The following is a 16,964-nucleotide window of genomic DNA, read 5'->3' as shown; positions in this document are numbered from 1 at the left end:
CTAGGAACTTGCCTGTGTCTGAGTCCCCTGCTTTGCCCGCACGGTGCCCACTTCATGATAGGTGCTCAGCAAATGAGTTAAATTAATGAAGAGACAATGCCGATTCCACAGCCGGCTTTTCCACCAAGGGACCCGGCTGACTGCCGCTTGGCATCCCCCAAGGATATCTGGTTTGAAATCTAAATGACCTCCCCCAGGGCTGGGCTGAAGGCAAGAGCTTGAGTATCTCAGCAGCTTATCCCCAAAGAGCAGGTGGCCTCTTTTTGAACTAGCAGCTTCCAAATTTTGGAGTCTATACCCAGTGTACTATTCTGCCCTCGATCCCATTAGACGTGTTGATTGAGACCGTGGGTAATCTTCAAGCAGAAGTAGAGCAGGGTGTGTGCCCTGGTGGAGAGACCAAGACGCTGGCACAATTACTACGTGTCCTGATGCCTGAGCGTCCCAGTAGGACCTGCAAGAGGGAAGTTTCTAGATAATGAAATCCACCTCTTAAAGTGCAAGATTCTACTGTTCCCCCATATTATTAGAAAACATCCATTAATGTTGTGCCTCCTTCCCTGTCTTCTTAAGCAGAACATAGCAAACATGGTACTTCACCTTGGCTACTGTTGGCCAAGTGCTTTCGACCTCAGGAACTTGTTCAGTCTTGCTGGCAATCCATGGGAGGGGCAGGCTCATTGTTTCCACCTTGAGGATGATGAAGGGAAGGATCAGGAACTTTCAGTGGCTCTGCCAGGAAGTGGAGGGCCCCCGCTCCTACCCTCTTTTCCAACAGAGAAGCCGGAGCTGTTTGCCCTGCATCGCAGTCTCTTACACAATGCACCTTTTCTTGATGACTCGAAGTCAACAACACTCCAGGTGCAGTGGTGTTACTGTAGCCAGAACTATCCGTCCCCACACTCAGTGGTTCCAGGTTTGCAGGCTTGGTCCATTACCATTTTCATCACTCCCTTCTCTCCCTTGCCTGCCTACTAAAAGCCACCATTTAACTCCCTTCCCGTTCCACTGCTGGGTCTGAGAAAAAGAAGCTGACCCCTTCTGGAATTGTGTCTCAAATAAGAATGTTCACTGTGTTTTGGGTAGGTAGAGCCCTGGGCACCATGCCCTACAGGGAAGCAGGAGAATGGCTCAGGGTTAGGGATGCCAGTTTTGGTGTCCACACATCTGGGGCGAGTCCTGGCTCCATCAGTGTGCAGGACAAAACCCCTCACTCCTGCCGGTCTCTCTTCTCCCATCTAGAAACTGGGGTTGATCATCTGGGCCACAAGGGGAGACTTGTGAGAATTAAGGGAGATAATCCACAAACAGTGCTTAGTCCGTGCTGGCCCTGGGGAGGGGGCAGTTTTGTTTATGTTTCTGTAACTCAAAGCATCATCAGACTCTGATCATTCCTTCCTTCCTTCATTCGTTCCTCAAATACGGATTTACCTCGCCTTTTCCGTGCCTGGCTTTCTCATTTGCACGATGAAATTGATAGCGGTATTTCTCCGGCCGAGGGCTGTGAAGACGTACTGAGTATCTGTCTGCAAAGGGCTCAGAAGCCTCTCAGGGTGTGGAAGTGTGACACAAAAGTGACTCATCCTCACCAACATCCTCGTGTGTGCCAGGCCCTGCGTGTGCCGGGAGGCACTGGGAACAAAGAGGTGAGCAAAATAGAATGAGCTTTGATGATGGAGCTTGTGGGTTCTTTCCTCCTCATTTTCTCGGTGGGGATAAAGCCAGCCCACATTTCAGCGTTGTCTACATCAGATGAATTGATGGGTCTGAGGGTATTGCTCACCGGCACCTGCTGACCCGCTGGCTGCCGCGCTAGAGGCTGGAGCTGGAGCCCGTGCCATATGCTCCCCACCATGCTCTCGCCCTTCGTCATGTCCCCGCGCCTCCGGCCCTGTGCCCCTGCTGTCAGCTCAGTGCAGTCCAAAGCACCCGCAAGCAGTGAGTCAAAGGAGAGGACCGTGCCCGTCCCGCCTCAGTCATAGCCGTGGAGGCCAGTAGACGTCTGTGAAAATGCTCTGTCACCCTCAAAAGGCCACACGGGCAAGAGGTCTAGGCAGGGAGCCTGGTGAGGTGGAAAGAGCACTGAACTGGGAGGTCAGGACCAGAGGTTCGGTTCTGGTCCTGCCACTTGGTAGCTGTGAGTCGCTGCTCTCTGAGCCTTGCTTTCCTCAACTGCCAAACAGAAAAGTGATAGGCTTTACCTTTTGGGGTTGTAGGAGGAGCCAATAGGAGTGGAATACAAATTTAAGGTAGTTTAAGGCCCCCTCCAACTCCTCCTTTTGAAGGTGAGTTCACTGTTTATCACTCTACATGGGACTAAATTGGCCTCCCTGGACACAGATTCTGAGACGGAGAAGTGCATTCTCGGGAGGATCCCAGGATGAGATGTCCCAGGAGAGACATCTGTCAGGAAGTGAACAAAGATGGATTGGAGAGAGGGAGAAGCTGACACATAAAGGGAGAAGCTGATACACAGGGAGAAGCTGACAGAGAAGGAGAAGCTGACACACAGGAGTAGAAGCTGACAGAGAAGGGGAAGCTGACACACAGAAGGAGAAGCTGCGCACATGGTGGGAGGTTGACAGAGAGGGAGAAGCTGGCACACAGAGGGAGAAGCAGACAGAGAGGGAGAAGCTGGCACACAGAGGGAAAATCTGACACACAGGGAGAAGCTGGCACACAGGGAGAGAAGCTGACACACAGAAGGAGAAGTTGACAGAGAGAGAGAAGCTGGCACACAGAGGGAGAAGCTGACAGAGAAGGAGAAGCTGGCACAGAGGGGGGGAGTTGACACTCAGAGAAGCTGACGCATAGAGGAGGAGTTGGCGCCCAGAGACACACTGATTTCATTACCAGTAACACACCCGAGTCCCTTTCTTTGTCTCTCCAAAGCGTCATCACCTGCTCATCTAAAAGACGTGCATGCCTTCTTCTTGGACTACACCATCGCACGGTTATTTTTGCAGACTCAGAAGAGGAAAGGGAGCCAGCCTGTAGAGACGGAACCTAATTTAAAAATTTCCCTGCAGCACTTGGAACGGAGGCTGAATGAGACCAGGCCTGGTCCAGGCCGAGCCTTACATCCTCCAGCAGAACCAGGCCAGAGAGGGGCAGAGGTAGCAAGGACACCTGACGCCCTGGCCCAGGGCCCTACAGCAGGGAGCTCATTCTAAAGTTTTCCCGGGAAACTTTGGAGAGTAAAGCTAGCCAAAGCTCAGTGCCTATCAAATTCTCTGGGTTCAACAGAGCTACTGTTTGTACTCCGAGTCCTGCTGTTATCAGATTGAGCCTGATTCCCGATGGGCCACATCAAGGCCACTTGCACTTAGAGCTTGTGCCAGAATGGGGTGGGAAGGCTTCTGGGGACAACGGAGGTCCCTGAGCCTCCTCTGTTGTCCTATGGCAAGCGAGCCACATATGAGGACACCTAGTGCTGCAAATAGTATTAAGAAGGGTGTGTTTCGCTGTCCTAGCATTTTTCGGTACCAAGCAGATTTACCTGCCTTGTTTCCATTAGTCCCCCAAGTCTGTGAAGCTGGGGGCTCTGTGGGTTCGAGAAGGCTCTTCTGACAGAGCCTCTCAGTTTGTGAGGATGAAATCATGGAATGCCGGCAAAGACCTCAAAGAAAACAGCATGTGACATTGAGGAACTCCTTAATAACTGTTTGAAATTACTGACAGGTCTTTTAGACTCACTTGATAGGAGGGGAAGCCCAGGTTCAGAGGAGCTAAGCTCTTCTGAAGGAGGAGCTTCCCTTCCAAGGAGGGAAGGAAGACACGGGTGTGGGCCCACCATGCTAGCAGGGCTGGACTTCCCGGCGTGGGATTTCCATCACGGACACCCTGGATGCCTTTAAACTTGGGAACAGTGGAAATACCGACTCCTCAAAAGAAAAAAAGAGGGGACGGTATTGCCAGAAAAAGAAAAGAAACACTTGTACTCTTCAGACAACGGAGCCCTTCGTATCTTTATATTTAGGCTCTGAACACCAGAAAGGGTATCATATTCAGAGATAATTAGGTTTGAAAAAGATCCCTTTGCTCTGAGCCCTGAGCTGTGATTGGGGTTTGGCACCCACATGGCCTCGCCTCATTTTGGTTATTTTCAGGAATTCGGCTGGCAGACCCCTCATGAGCAGAGAAAGGTGTGATCGCCCTGCCCCCGACCCCTCGAGAATGAAGGCCATTGGAGTTCTCGTGGTCTTTGCCTCCTGCCGTAAGTAGTATGGAGCTGGGAGAGCTCCAGGGCTCTGTCCTCCTGTCTGGGTGTCCGTGTCTCCGGGCAGCCCCTTCTGACGTGGCATCGGGTTGGGGGGAGATCAGGTGTTACTCAAAAGAGAATCAGAAGTGGAATAGGCGCCCACCAAAGTCCTCCTCCTTCTGTTTCTTCTACAAAATGGGCTGGTCCCAGCACTGGGACCTCATGAAACTTCGAGAAAATCAAAGGTTGCTAACCATTTGCTAAGGAAAGGGGCTTTGACTACTGTTTTACCCCACACCCCCTTTGGAAGCCTCTTATTCTTTCCTTCTTTGCCTTTGTTTAAAGTCATGTAGATTCCAGAACAAAAACGCAGACATATATCTAGCTAATTTAGGGACAATTAATTCTCATCAGAAAGGCTCTCTTATGGTGACTTATGGAATAATGGATAATTATAAGTCATTGCTACCAAGAGATCAGATAACACATCCCTGCACAGTGAGAAAGAACTTGCTAGCAAACTGTGTTGAGTTTGTTGGAAAACTCTTTGACTCGGATGAGTTTGATTCATAGAATTTTCTCCAGATCCGTCTTTCTGTCTGTTTCCGCTTTGTAACTGTCAGGTCTCTCAAAATGTCAGAAATGGAGCTCCCATTTTCCCTTTAGTCCGGGGTGGAATTTACAGTTTTCAAGATGGTGAGTCTTTGGGCGGTGGGGGGGATACGCAGGGAGGACCATTTCTGCAGCCCCCGTGGTGGGCTCTCTACAAGATCAGTGCCTGGCCTCTCTCTCTCTCGAGGGGCTGCTGGGGAACAGCTGTGACTACCCCAGGCTTCCCCACCCCTTCTGTGGTGCTTTAGGACAATAAAACCACAGTTTCACATGGGGAGTCTCCCGTGAACATGTTCCACATGCCTCTGTCTCTGTGTTTCTTCCCCAAGTTCATGTTTTTATGTTATTTTATTGCAAAATTAATACATGCAGGTAATTAAAAAGTAAAATAAATGAATATAGCAAGCTGAAACCACTTCTCATCCTTCCCAGACCCTGGTCCTTTTCCTACATCCAAAGGTAACCACTCTTCAGAGTTTGGGAGACATGCTTCTAGACTTTTCCACATGTTCATTTCAACCATTTTAATAGAAAAAGTATTACTTGGTCACAAAGTATTACATGGTCACTGTAAAAAAAAAAAAAAGCCAAACAGCATAAAAGTATATAAATGGTGTCTATCTTCTTCTCCACCTACTTCCTCAATCCCACTGCTCAATCCCGGAGAGATTGCTATTAAAAGTAGATGTTTTCAAGACACAATTTAGTTACTCTCCCTCTGTTAGTAGATATGTGGGTGGTGTTCAATTTTTTGATACCACAAGGGATAAGCTGCAGCAAACATCCCTGTGTGCGTGTGTGTGTGTATGTGTGTGTGGTGTGTGTTCTACCCCCACTTCTGTAAACATTCTGTAGAAGTAAAAATTGCCAGGTCCCTGAATATTTGCCATTAAAAAAAATAAGATTGAAGGCATCTTTTCTGCCTCTTAAGAGATTGTACATGCCTGAGGATATTAGTAGGAACTGGCATCTCTGGTTTTAAAATTTTCCCATTAATGTTGCATGAGACCCAAGGGTGTTTCTGCCTGGGGTGCTGGTTTTTCATTTGGCGGGGCGGGGGCGCGGGGTGCGCTGTGGGGAGACATGGTTGACAGTAATGTCCCAAACATCATGGAAGCTGGGTTCTCGTCCTGGGGTGGCAAGAAACTGGCTCTGGGGCACAGTGTTCTCTGATCCTATTCCTTTCCCCGGGAAAGGGGCTGATGATCCCGGGCCATGCCCATGTCTGGGGGCATGTTTCGGGGTCTCTTGGTGTCCCAGAGACCACCGCTCTCGGTTCGAGTCACCCGGCTGGCATGTTCTCACTCCCCAGTGTCTTCTTTCTTGTGTTCTGGCCGGCAGTGATGGCCCCTGCCCACAGCAGCTTCTGGCAATTTCAGAGGATGGTCAAACTCATCACGGGACGGAGTGCCTTCTTCTCGTATTACGGGTATGGCTGCTACTGTGGCCTTGGGGGCAAAGGAACCCCCGTGGACGACACAGACAGGTGAGTCTGGGGGCTCCGGGCCTGCTCTCCTTTCATGTGCACTGAAACCCAAGCCTGAGGCGAGGCAGGGTGTTAGGACGCTCACGCTGCGAGAGACAGAAGCCCATTCGCAGTCCCTCAGGCACCATCTTGAAATCCCTGTGTCCAGACGACGTGCCCCAAGTTCTCATGCTGCACCAGGCCTTGAAAAATCATCCAGTCAGTCAGTCCTGCTCAGAGCTCGAGAAACGTCTTCAGTTCTCCAACGTCACGGCAAACGTGATCTTCACTCAGCAACCCAGTTTTTAGGATTAGACCGCGGCAAGGCCGCCCTGCTGTCTCCTGGGCCTAATTCCACATTCCGGGAGAGAGAATCCCAGTGGCCCAGTTTGGAAAAGTTGTCCATCTGGGCGAGGCCACATGGCCCAGCGTGGCTGCCAGGCCTACTCTTGAGCGTGGGGTGAGGAGTGTGAGTCCTGAGAAGAAGTGGAGGTTGGCATAACCTGGCGAGGGCACGGGGAGGGAGGAAACAGGAAAGCTTGTACATCATTCATGTGGAGAAATAAGATGTTTTTCCCCACTTTTAAGCTCCTGTGCCTAAATATGTTCTTGTAGTGGGACCCGAAATGTCACTCCTGGAGCTTGATTCCTTGGGGCTGGGCTCCTGAGAGCCTGGAATATTCCATCCAGAGGAATCCCAGAGCACTACAGGGGGACAGACACAGATGGAATCCCCATCCTGTGCTGAGCACTGGGATCGGTGATTGGCAAGTGGGACCTAACTTAATCCTTACATATCCGGTGGCCAAGGCAGTGGTCCCATCCCTAGGTGACAGGCAGCAGCCATGAGGACCCCCTAAACCACCATGGCAAAACCCAAAGACACACCAGCCCCTGAGTGGCCAAGTTAGGATTTGAATAAGAATTTGCCTGTTTCCAAATCCGGACCCTTGACCCTCTGTCCCTCCCCTTCCAAGCCCAAAGGCTGATGACAATTTTAATACCATGAGACAAAGATGACAAAGAGCAAAGAGCCCGCTCCCAGGTAGGGTTGGTGAGAGGAAGGACGGAAGCATCTGGCCCAGAGCATTTGCTTCTCTGTGTCTTAGAATCCGGTCCCCAGTCCTGCCCCAGCTGCTTTCTCTCTTTCATGTTCTCCCTTTCTGCCCCAGGCCACTCTGAGCACCATGAGAACATGGTGCTTTGGGTGTTTTGGTGAGCCCTGTCTTCTCAGGGACTATTACAGTGCTTGGCACATGGTAGGTGCTCAGGAAAAATTCATTACGTGAATGACAGAGTCACGTGGACCTAGGTTTGAGCCCCGTGTGTGTGTGTGTGTGTGTATGTGTGTGTGTGTGTGTGATTTTCCAGCTGTATCCTTTAATGAAACTCCCCCCTTGGGAGCTCATCTCCTCCCCTACAAAAATAGGAACAATAATCACACTTCACAGGGTTACATGGAGGAACTAAGGAGATAGCAGAAGGTACTAGAAAGGGCTCACGAAATGTGAGTGGTAATGTTTATATTGTTAATATTTTCAGGAACTTACCTCCTTGTTATCAATGCTTTCTCGCTCTGGGGAGGAGGCAGGGGCGTCCTTTCCAGGGTCTGCCCATGGCTCCCCCCGCCCCTCCGTCCCCCTTCCCCGATACCCCAAGGCCCTCCCCCATCACCTGCTCTGGTCTGGCCCCCAGATGCTGCCTGGCACATGATTGCTGCTACGGGAAGCTAAAGCAGTTTGGTTGCCAGCCCGTGCTGAACAGCTACGAATTCCACATCGCCAACGGGACCGTGGCCTGTGAGTAGCCCTCTCTGCGGGGACATGACTTTGAACCTGGGCCTCTCCTTAATGCCTGCCTCCTGGTAGAGGAGCACTTTGAGAGGAAGATGGACAGTTCTAGCAATTGGAGCTTCTTGGGAGTGCTTGCTTAGTCTCTGGTCTGTCCTGTCCGTGGCTGCATCTCCAGCACCTTCCGGGAGCCTGGGGTATAACACCTGTTCGATAAGTAGTTGTTGACTTGAGATTACACTGAATCTTGCAGCTTTGCTTGGCAACTGTTGCTGTCGAGAACATTCCTCTGTCTGTCATGTGTTAACAAAGCAGCTTAGCTGTCTTTCAGTTGAATAAATATTTGTTAAGGGTGAGGACATGCCAAGCCCTGGTAGGTGCTGTCAGGGGCGTCTGGAGGGGTGGGGGACACAAAAGTAAATAGGAGGGGTCGGGGAAGGGAACCCATGTGTCATCAAGGCCATTCAAGGAAGAGAGCAAAGAACAAGGGCGGGCAAGCCTGAGTGTCCAGCAGGTGGGGAGTGGCCCCCGCTATCCCGGAGCATGTTTGGAGGCTCCTGGGGTGTGTGTCTAGGGAAAGTTTGGTCTAAAGAGCAAGCACTTTCGAAGTCCCTGGCTGTAACTTTCTCATAAATGTCATTCATTCCAGGGGAGCCAGTGATTTGAGTGTCCCTTCGGGCAACTGGCCTCCCACCTGGCCTCCCACCACTTTCCTCCTTACATGTATTTGTGCTCGACTGTGAGTGTGTCGGAATTCACCTGCACCCCGAGGTCAGGGAACAACCACCTCCCTTCCTTTCATTCCCCCCACCTTAGAATGGGTGCTCAGTGCCCAAAGCCTAGGGCTTCCCAGCGCCCCCCCAACCCCGGAGCCCTCCCTCAGGACATACCAAGACGGACCAAGCATTAGGACTATGCGGTGTCCCTGACCCAGTAGTGAGACCTGAGCCGGGCGGGGGTGGGGGATGTGGCTGGGGTCTCAGAGCCCCACAATGGGAGGACAGATGGTCTACTTCTGTAGAAGTATGGTCTACTCCACAGCCCTCAGCCCCCCGCCACACTGTCAATGGGGAGAACCCCCATTTCCCACGTGAGCTCAAAGAGACTTCTGTGCTGGAGCTCTCTGGCCATGACAGTGCTCATACCTAAAGCCGTGTGTCTCCTGGGAGATCCTGCAGACCATGTGTAGCGGTTAGGATGGGGTCAGGGCCTGGTGGGTGGGCAAGGGAAGACGGCTGGAGGAAGTTGCCCCCGAAGTGTTGCTGACTTTGACGCATGATGCCCTCAGAGGCAGGGACCAAGCTCCTGGCTGCCTCCTCTCACCCTTCCTCCCCACCCCCACCCTTGGCAGGAGTCAGGGGGGCAAGCCTGGCGGTTGGCTGGAGCAGGGGCACGCAGCAAAGGTGCCCCTGACTCTTCTCAGCCTGGCTCATGGTCTCACTTCCATATGGTTTCTTCTCGTTGCTTTTCCTCTTGATCACAACATCTGTCATGTCAAGTGTTACTTTAAAGGTGCTTGAAAAGTTACCACTTTAGGAGCTCTGTCCTCTGGTGCCCCCATGAAGTGTGGGGACTGAGGAAGAAGGGAGAAGGTGATCTGAGAAGGGAAGTAGAATTTCAGCCGGTGCAGAGCACCTGCCTACACTGTGGTCCCAGGTTTGGGGTGAGCTTCTGCCCTCTGCACGCGGAGCAGCTTTTCCTTCCTTCCTTCCTTTCTTTCTTTCTTTCTTTCTTTCTTTCTTTTTTTTTTGTGCAGCTTCTTTAGCAGTCCTTCTCCCTCTCCCATGTAGGGCCAGAGCCACAGCCTGGGACCCCAGGAGTTGGGGAAGACGGTGATCTGAGTGATAAGATGGACCCCTCCCCTCCCCCCACCAAGGTGGCACACAGAAGCATCGTTTGCTTGACACCTGCTGGGTGGTGGTGGGGAAAGTTTGCTGCCTGGGCTGTGCTTCCCACAGATCCTGCCAGGCAGCCAGTTGCCCCTAAAGCTTGAGAAGACCTCCTAGAGTCCGGCACCCTGTGAAGGGTGTTAGCATGGGGAGGGGGCAGGTGCTTCCCAGACAGGGAGTACCAGGCCAACCCCCGTCCTCCCCACCTGACCTTGCCAAGCCCCAGCTCCCAGGAGGAGGGCCAGGAGCTGGTGATCTGAATTCTGATGGTGGGTCTGCTGCTGGTACCTGCTGAGCCCACAAACCAGACCCAGGCACATTCATTTACTTGTCCAATATTGCCTGAGCGCCTACTGGGTGCCCATCCAGAGCCAGTGCTGTGCAGGGGCTGGGACGCAGAGCAAGGCAGACTCAGGTCCTGCTCTCCTGGCATTCTCCAGAGCCGAAAGCACCCTTGGTGTCCCTTTAGACTAACCTCTCATTATAGGGACAGGGAGACAGGCTCAGAGAGCGTAAGTTTGATCTGATTAACAGGCAAGACCAAAACACATGTGTCTTTAGCTTTTCCAATGCCCTGGAACGCACTGCTTGGCATGAGTTTTCTAGGCCTCAGTTTTTTTTAATCCATAAAACAGGTGCATTAGTGACAGCAGTGGTCTGTGAGCATCTGTGATGGGTGCTTTATACAGAGCAACCTAACCCCTGGGATCCTCCTTTGAGGTGAATGTGATTATCAAGAAGGACCCTGAGGCTCAGAGAGGTTAACTGAGATGGTCACGGTCACACAGCCAGGAAAAGTCCCGAGTCGGACCCAGGTTGTCTGGTCCCAGAACTGGTGCTCCGGCCTCGCACTGCACCTTCCCACCATGGTATAGGGCTGCTTAGAGGGTGTTGGGGGGGGTGTGCTTGGTTGGAGGGCTCCCACAATTGCAAGTCTTGTTGGATTTGCCTTCCTTGTCGGCAGCATCCTCATCAGAATGCGCAGCACCGGCCCAGCGGACATAGAAAGGCAGATGAATTCGGCTCCTCTGTGATGCCCCAGATCTTTCTGTTCTAGCTTTCTGTTCCCCGTTAAGAAGCCCAGAGAGAGCACACACTTGGGAGTCAGGCTTAGAGCTGGGTCTGAATCCCAGCTCCACCACATCTAGCCAGATAATTGCATGACTACCCTGGGCCTTAGTCTCCCCATCTGTAAAATGGGGCTAATACTCTGCACTTTGTAAAGTTGTTAAAGTAATCGCACTACAGGGTCTGGCCCATAGCAGGTGCTTAGGCAATGCTTTTCCTCTTAGAAGCCGGGACTTCTTTTGCTCCTAAGTTTTCTTTTCCCTTTTACTTTTGCAGAAAAGCACTGGGATTTTCTTCATGACTGTTAGATTTCTCAGAAGCCTCTCCTCTGCCCCTGTATCCCCTCAAGCTAACGTTATTAACTCCCTAGAGAAGAAAAGCTCTTCCCACCTCAGTTACACTGCGGTTCAAAGTGCAGCCCCTTAAGGGTTAACTGTCTCCCCACCACCAACAACCCCCAACCTCCAAGTTCTGAAATCCCTATCCAGAGCCTGGCCCCAGGTTGCCTAGCAACCTGCAGCTGATCCGGGATGCAGTTAGTGAGCAGGGAAGGGAAAGGAGAAAAACAACTTGGCCTGTCCATGTCTTTAAATGTCACTGGGAGATCAGTGCAGAGAAAGGCCTATAACCCAAGCCCTGGGGCCAATTTGCCAGGTGGGGATGGCCGCCCTCGAGCAACCGGGGGACCAGGGAGGTTGTTATCCCTCCTCTGAGTGGGCTTATGTAAGTTCTTGGCATTTGCAAGGGATTTTAAGATTAGCCAGCAGAGACACCCACCCCCTCCACCCACACAGCCATGTATGCGTTGTGCAAGAGGCCATGGGAGGCAGAGACCAGGTTCCAGCCCTGGTCCCTCTTCCCCCTCCGTGTCTGACAGCCTCTGACTTCTCCCTCCACCGACGAGGGAAGGTGAACATGGCAACCACTGGAATTCGTGGTGTGCAAAGCTCTTCCTCCTTCATTACTGGATGTATCCCTCACAACACCTCACCACTGACACATTACCCTTTTTTTTCTCCTCACATTGTCTCTCTACCTGAAATTGCCTTGTTTGTTTATGCATCCGCTCTCCTGCCAACCAGAATGTGAGTTCCGGGAGGGCAAGGAAAAAGCCTGTCTTTTGTGGGGGCCACTCGTCCCCATTAGAACCCACAAAGAAGGTCAACCTGAGAGCTATGTAAAGTGGGGTCTGCGGGCTCAGACCTGTACCTCCAGTGCCTAGCCAAAGGCCAAGCACATGTTCAGAACGCAATACGTGTTTGATGAATGAATGAATGAACTCATAAAATAGTCAATGCTAATGTCTGTTTCCGGATTTGAAAGCTCGAGGAAACAGGCTTGGGGACAAGCAACTTGCCTGAAATCCTAAAGCACGCAGGCGGTGGGTCTGAATGGAGAACCTACTTCCCGCTGCCTGGGAAGGGGATCTTTTGCTGCCACATAGAGGGTGAACTTCCAGCCAGTGGGGCAGCAGCACCTAGGGACAGAGTGCTCCCTGGATGTTTAGGGCAGAAGATATGTAATAAGAAGACACACTTCCTGCCCAGGGAGCTTGCCTCCAGGGAGCGAGTCAGTATTCCCAAATATTGAGAAATGAAGTGTTGCAACAAGGCAACAGGATTCAGAATGATGACGACAGGGAGAGGGAAGGACAGCTACTTCAGGGGCCCGAAGAAGCCCTTGACGGAAGCAGCATTTAGCCAGTGTGACAGGAGCAGAGGCCATGGGCATCGGGACCGCTGTGGCTGGTGTCGCACGGGGAAAGGGTCCGCGGGGCTGGGCCGGCAAGTGAGAGGGCGTCTTCTCCATCCGTTGCAGGGGAAGCCGCCAGAGCATTTGCTGCAGGATATAGTCTACTCTTGCTTTAGAAAGGTCACTCTGGCCACTGTCCATGGTGGTTGGGGAACCGGGGAGGAGAGATGGGGAGCCATTAGTGAGCACTGCGAGAAGCTTCCACGGGGCGTGGAGTGGAGAAGGAGAGAAGCGTCAGATGCCGGGTGTTTTGCAGGTTGATTGTCAGGGGTCGCTGATGGATAAGATGTGGGGTGTGGAAGGAAAAGACCGAATCCAAGGTTCCCAGACCCAGCGGCTGTGCGGAAGGTGTTGTCTGAGCTTGTGCAGATGGGGAAGAACAGGCTACGGAGACCCAGCAAGCACTTGGCATGAGGCTTCCTGCGTTTCAGATGCTTATCAGACACCCGATGGGGAAGTTAAGTGTCCAGGAGCATACGGGAGTCTAGGCCTCAGGAGAGACACCTGGCTGGGGCAAGAACCCGAGAGTCACGGGCGTTCGGATGGCATTTATTTTTCTTTCTTTCTTTTTTTTTTTTTTAAAGATTTTATTTATTTGTCAGAGAGAAAGAGAGAGCGAGCACAGGCAGACAGAGAGGCAGGCAGAGACAGAGGGAGAAGCAGGCTCCCCGCCGAGCAAGGAGCCCGATGTGGGACTCGATCCCAGGACGCTGGGATCATGACCCGAGCTGAAGGCAGCTGCTTAACCAACTGAGCCACCCAGTCGTCCCCATTTATTTTTCTTTTTTTTCTTTTTAAAGATTTTATTTATTTATTTGACAGAGAGAGATTACAAGTAAGCAGAGAGGCAGGCAGAGAGAGAGAGGAGGAAGCAGGCTCCCTGCCAAGCAGAGAGCCCGATGCGGGACTCGATCCCAGGACCCTGAGATCATGACCTGAGCCGAAGGCAGCGGCTTAACCCACTGAGCCACCCAGGCGCCCCTTTATTTTTCTTTTATAAGTAGATTTTATTTATTTGAGAGAGAGAGAGGGAGAGAGCACAAGCAGGGGAAGAGGCAGAGGGAGAAGCAGTCTCCCCACTGAGCACGGAGCCCGAAACAGGACTCAATCCCAGGACCCTGGCATCATGACTGGAGCTAAAGGCAGACACGGAACCGACTGAGCCAAGCAGGCATCCTTCAGATGGCACTTAACTCCCTGAGACCAAACCAGAGGCCCAGGGAGAGAATTTAGAGAGCAGGGCAGAGGCTGGGACACAGGCAGGTGGAGGCTTGTCAGCAGCCCAAGTTCTCTGTGGTGAACATTCCTGTACAGCGTCCTGCTTCGTCCCGTCGTGGAAGTCTACTCCACGGACTGAGAAAAACAGCCTTGAAGCCTTCAGGTCCTTTCTTCAAGACTCAGTTCCTGTCTTGGCGTCTCCACGAGCAAACCGAAAGATGCAGGAACTGGATTCAGGCTGGTTGGGAAGAGCTGGCAGGCAAGGAGGACATTTCTCGGCCCAGGCTTCCTCTCCTTCTAGGTCTTGAGGGGCCTGGCCTGGCCATGGCTATGGGATGCCCCAGAAATAGTAGCTCACAACCGTTGGGATGCCCCGGAAATAGTAACTCACAGCCGTCGGCCCCAGTTCAAGATCAGTTCCAGCGCACCTGGGGCCCAGGTGAGGTGTTCAGAGGTCACACTGTGTGTCAGGAGAGGGTCAGAATCTGTGTGTATGAAAGGACCAGACAAAGCCAGAAAGGGACAGCAAAGTGAGAGAAAAGACAAAGGACAGCAGAGTTGGAAAAGAGGAAGCGAGGAACAGAAGACAGAGGTAACCAGAAAGAGGACAAGAGAGAGAAGGGGATCCAAGCAGAGTGACGGCGGCCTGGATGAGTGACAGTGGCCTGGACGAGTGGCAGGCCCTTTCCCGAAGAGAGCATGGTTGAAGGGGAGCAGTGCCCTGCATCCAAGTAGCCCCCCGAGGACACCAGCCACAGTCCAGGTGGGCCCCTTCAGACCGCGGCAGGAAGCAAGGGGTGTGCTGGGTACGAGGGAGACCAGAGACCCGGAGGGGACAGGGACTTGAGCGGGGCTTCTGGGGGGAGCTGAGGCTTGATGGATCCTGAAGGATTTTTCTCAGATGGAAAGGAGTGCGAGGGCAAAGGTGACCCAGGTGTCGGGAACAGTGGGAGTGGCAGGAGCCCAGAGCCAGGGGCGGGAACATCCCTGGCACACTCCAGGAGGGCACACGGAGGGCACAGCTGGAGTGTAGGAGGGCTGTCGACGCGTCTTGAGAAACGAAGTCTCTGGGGAGGTGTGGGAGGACAGCTTGCTGCCGGAGTTGGACTTCAGTGGGAGAAAGGCAAACGAACCGAGGACGGCCGGCACTGGGACCAACTTCGAAGGGCTCCTCTTCTTCCCAGAAGCATCACCATCGTATTCACCGTCAGCACTTACGGAGCACGGTGGGTGTGCCTGCCACGTGCAAACCGCTCCCTCCGTACCCTGCGGCCAAAACCCTCACAAGGAGCCTGCACCGCAGACACCATTATTTATTTTTGACCCTTAGAGTTCTCATCATCATTTTGTAAATGTGGATGCTGCAAGTAACTTGCCCATGATCAAAAAACTGGTGAGTCTGGCTGCCTCCCTTCCTCAGCCCCAACCCTCACCCTCAGAAGAGAGCAGAACACACACACACACACACACACAGAGCACGGCAGCTCTGGCAACTAAATAAAAGATCTCCATCTAGTGGTGACTTGGCCAAAGGGCAGACACTCAGCCCCAAAGGCCCAGAGAGAGGCTGGCTGCATTCATTCATCTGCGACCCTCGGAGGAGCACCACTATGTGCTACCATCTGTTCTGCACCCTGGGGATGCTGTGATGGACAAGACAGACAAAACCCTGGCCTCGCAGAGCTCACACTCTCTCGAGGGGAGACAGACACATGTACGCAAATGCATAAGAGATGCATGGGTTGCGCAAAACACAGTGAATAAGATAGACGAGAGAGGGGCTGCTGGATGGTGCTCTAGGTCGGGGGCCCGGGAGGGCCTCTCTGAAGAGAGGAAATCTGACCACGACCCAAAGGAGGAGTAGGATCCAGTCACTTGAAGATCCTGGAGAGAAGTTTTAGAATGATGAGAATAAAGGCCCTGGGACAAGAGGGAGCCAAGCATGTGACAGGACAATGTTCCCAAAGCAGAGCAAAGGATAGTGGGGAAGGAGAGGTTTGCAAGGGCCAGATCACAGCAAGGCTGCTCTCCGGCCCCTGGTGAGGATTTGGATGTCTTCCCGCAGTACTAGGAGACTGCACTGGGGCTTGAAGCAGGAGAGTGGACCTGATGGGGGTGGCAGTCTAAGAAAGTCCCTGTTCATTTCCTCCTGTTAGGGAGGAAGAGCTGGTGGGGACCAGGAATGCGGGAGTGGCCAGGAAGGTGGAGAGAAGAGGGCAGAGCGTGAAGTCCTCTAAACAGAGAAATTGGTGGTGTTTGCTGTGGACTGGATGTGCAAAGTGGAAGGAGGGGAGGAACCCAGGCTGCTGCTCACTTTCGGGCTCGAGTAGGAGGCAGTGCCGTTTTCGAGCCACGAGCGTGGGTGAAGGACAGGTTGGTGGGCGGAGGGAGCACTACATTGAATGTTCCCTTCTGAATGCCTTAAGCTGGAGATGCCTGAGACATCCCAGCGAGATGTCAAGCAAGCAGCTGGATATACGAAGTGAGTTCTGAGAAAGTGGTCCTGTGTCCTTGGTCTGTGTGCCCACTCAGGGCACCCCCATATGCAGCCCAGCCTCCCCCTCCCCGTTTCCTTCCGGGCTTCTCTTCACTCCAGTCCTTGTGGCATGTCCAGGTGTGACCAGGGACCCAGAAGACAGACTCCAAATTTCCTCCCTTTCTGTTTCCAACCCTTGACCCCTTGCAGCAAGCCCCCATTTTCCCACAACTTAGAACCAAGCAGAGTCCCCAGTGACCCCTTCTCTCTCTGCAGGTCAATGTGCCCTTGACCCCAGCGTCAGCTGCCTCTGTGGGCTGCGGGCATGTGAGTGTGACAGGCAGTCTGCCTACTGCTTCCGAGAGAGCCTGCCCACCTATGAGAAAAACTTCAAGCCGTTCTTCTCCAGCCGGCCCCGCTGTGGCAGGCATAAGCTCCAGTGCTAGGCAGCCATGGGCCCCCTCATCGGTCAGCATGGGATCCAAGGTCACCT

The 16,964-nt window shown here is 52.8% G+C and overlaps 1 protein-coding gene across 4 annotated transcripts in view; it reads left to right on the top strand.

Annotated features, from left to right (window-relative positions):
- PLA2G2C (phospholipase A2 group IIC) overlaps positions 1 to 16,964 on the top strand; it is a 20,663-nt gene extending 3,699 nt beyond the window's left edge. For 2 of the 4 annotated variants that reach the window (XM_044237316.1, XM_044237317.1), the window contains 4 exons: positions 4,110 to 4,216; positions 6,155 to 6,299; positions 7,974 to 8,077; positions 16,748 to 16,964. In XM_044237316.1, the coding sequence (XP_044093251.1) occupies positions 4,132 to 4,216; positions 6,155 to 6,299; positions 7,974 to 8,077; positions 16,748 to 16,917 (504 nt within the window). In that variant the 5' untranslated portion in view covers positions 4,110 to 4,131 and the 3' untranslated portion in view covers positions 16,918 to 16,964. Of the gene's footprint in view, positions 1 to 1,480; positions 1,647 to 3,996; positions 4,022 to 4,109; positions 4,217 to 6,154; positions 6,300 to 7,973; positions 8,078 to 16,747 lie in introns of those variants that run through there. The other 2 variants (XM_044237315.1, XM_044237318.1) reach the window with 2 other exon arrangements.

Source organism: Neovison vison, chromosome 2 (assembly GCF_020171115.1).
Source record: "Neovison vison isolate M4711 chromosome 2, ASM_NN_V1, whole genome shotgun sequence".
NCBI lineage: Eukaryota > Metazoa > Chordata > Mammalia > Carnivora > Mustelidae > Neogale > Neogale vison.
This window is presented reverse-complemented; position numbering and strand designations above follow the sequence as displayed.